Source organism: Poecilia latipinna, unplaced genomic scaffold (genome assembly GCF_001443285.1).
Source record: "Poecilia latipinna isolate Pla-1442-1.1 unplaced genomic scaffold, P_latipinna-1.0 Scaffold3215, whole genome shotgun sequence".
Classification (NCBI taxonomy): domain Eukaryota; kingdom Metazoa; phylum Chordata; class Actinopteri; order Cyprinodontiformes; family Poeciliidae; genus Poecilia; species Poecilia latipinna.
In genome coordinates, this window is record NW_015115831.1 from 44,944 (window position 1) to 47,599 (window position 2,656).

The 2,656-nt window shown below is 39.5% G+C and overlaps 1 protein-coding gene across 3 annotated transcripts in view; it reads right to left on the reverse strand.

Moving 5' to 3' along the window:
- Positions 1-1,175, reverse strand: part of LOC106940414 (multidrug resistance-associated protein 4-like) — a 35,497-nt gene extending 34,322 nt beyond the window's left edge. For all 3 annotated transcript variants that reach the window (XR_001423084.1, XM_015023154.1, XM_015023155.1), the window contains exon 1: positions 762-1,175. Coding sequence is in view for 2 of the 3 variants with exons in the window: in XM_015023154.1 (XP_014878640.1) it covers positions 762-841 (80 nt within the window). In the remaining variant the exon portion in view is untranslated. The remainder of the gene's footprint in view (positions 1-761) is intronic.
- Between the last annotated feature and the right edge of the window lie 1,481 nt (positions 1,176-2,656).

The window sequence follows — 2,656 nt, forward strand, 5'->3', positions numbered from 1 at the left end:
TGTCTAAACTTTCATCAAATTAAAACAATAAGTTTTTGACTTTAAGCTCAAGAAAACTTGGGTTATGCGACAAAACAATAATTGAAAGCAAGATTTTAAAAATATTACTGAACCAAAAGTTTTTCTAAGAAACGAAACAAAAAAAATTCTAAACTAAGTAGTAACTATGAGACCAGTAGAGTAACATGAAAAAAAGCTTAAAAAAAAACAAAAACAAAAAAAAACATAAAGTGGACAAAATATAAGTATTTCTGCAAGAGTTTGTAAAAATTCCTCTACAGAAAAGCAGAGGAAATTTCTCTTAAGAGGTTAAATAAAATGTAACCTCATCTTAGCCTGATATTACAATTTACCAAAATATACTCAGAAAAACTGCACCCAAATCGGTGCCATTTTTTAAATTGATCAAATTAAGTTAAATTAATACAGTTTTAAAAGTGCTACATATGCAATAATGTCTTACAAAGCATGTTTAACCACACGTGGTTTGGAAACGTCTTATAAATTTGCATATTATGGCCCGTCATGTACAAACTGAACGTTCACCGCAGCCGTCAGTCCCTCAGTCTTGTTTTCATTTTGAATATTTTTAGCGGCGGGGAGAGAAAAATGTCCGCAGTTATTCACAAAGTTTCAAAAGACTTCAGACATGCAGAACCAAACCTGATCAGCACCGACCCCCGGTTCGTTTGGAGTCATGATAACAACAGTAACATAGAAACATTTCCTGGCTGCACAAGGCGCCGCGCCGCTTCTCTTACCAGAGGAACAGCTTTGAAAGCAGGTTGGCGGTGGCCAGCGGGTTCCTGTTCCTCCTGCCTCCTCTCTCCGGGTTCTCCATGCTCGGACTGTCATCGGCTCCGCCGGCTGCGCTCCTGTCAGACCCTGGAGCAAATCGCTGACAGGACACGCAGGCGGAGACTCAGCCTATAGGCTCGCTGCGGCTGCGCCTTTGCAGTCAGCTGGTGCGCAAACGGCGCAGCGCAAACACGAGGAAAGCTGGGAGGGAAAGTGAGGTTGTTTACCTCGGATAATCAGCTTCGCTTTCGGTTGTTTTTACTGAGGCGAACTGCGGATTCTGGGTTCGTGTTTACATATTTCAGATCATGTGACCCGAGTCCAGCCAATGACTGCGGTCGTGACAATCACATGAGAAACGCGTTTGAGTTTTAAAACGCGACTTCAGGCTCAGAATAGGAATATTTTACACAGGTCTTCTGATGACACCAAAAACATGAACACTGACAAAAATCCTTTTTTTAAGTGCTTCATCCCTGTGTTGCACTTTTTTTTAGAGCCACATGTGTACATTACACTCTTTATTATTCTTTATTATTCGTGCTAAAGTCCTATAGTTGTTTGATAATGTAAAGTTGCTTGCAGCCAAAAAAAAAAACATACTTGGACCTTTTCTATTTTAGGACCTGATAAAGCTGATTGTTCTCCACATCTGCAGGGAGACATTACATCCTGTCCCATCATAAACTTTCCTGAACAGCTGGCTCACACGTCATCAAAGCTTCAGCTGAACGAATCTCCACTACTGGACTCTGTAATCTCACCTTGTGAATCTGAGGTCCTGCAGAGAATCCCATATTAACAGATCCAGGTCAATATCTGCTCATGGAGGCAATGTGTGAAATATCTGAACCTGAATGAAGGTATTAATAAACTTTACACCAGATATGTGTAATAAATTGAAAAGGCATGTTCTGAAATGAAATGTATCCACATTACTTTGGTTCTGGTTGCGACATAAAAAACTGTTCTGCAAAGTCAACTTCTGAGAATAAAATGACAGGACTGTGTCGGTCAATTGTAACATCACTACAGGTTGTACATATCGCCCTGACTGCTTCAGCTGTGCAAATACCTGCAACCTGACGTGAGGAGGCCAGGAGTGATTACAGCAGATGTGTTGTGACATATGGAGCTCTGTGAGGTCTGATGTAACGTGACTTTAAGACAAGAGGACGTCTTAATGAGCTCAAACTGAAATACCTGCAGTGTAGGTTCTGTCCTAACAAGTTATTACATACGAGACGATCCCTAGACGCTCCGCTCCTCCAGGAAAACGTCTCCTCAAGCTGAAAAACAAAGATATTAAGAGAACAGTTTCGTCTCTTAGTTCTTACTTTGTTTAAACCATTTATTACACTTTAATTGAGGGAGTTTATAACTAGTGATTTTATTCATGATAGCGTTTGACTTACTCTCTCTTATTTTCCTATAAATGAGTCCAAATGTGATGAACTGTATTTACTGCAGACATCTAAAGGATTCATACAGCTTCAACATTTTGGTAATACAAAGTCTTTTTAATTTATATTTTGTGTGACAGAATATAAAAACATTTGTTTACATTTTCCCTGAACTGTTGACTGAGAAGAAAATATTAAAAGTCCAAAGCAAATTGGCTACAAACCTCAAAACTGTTTTTGTGTGTATTTCTCATTTATAAGCCTATAAGCCAAACGTACCAAACACAAGGCCTGGGGGCCAAATTCGGCCCCCAGTAGGTTTTTATGTGGCCCGTTAGACTACAGAGTTAGGGTGTTTTCGTTTTGGGCCAAATCAAGACCTTGAATGGTCTTGAAGGGCCGGCTGTGATAAAATCTGTTCACAAACTACTGAAATATGAATTAATTCTTAAAAA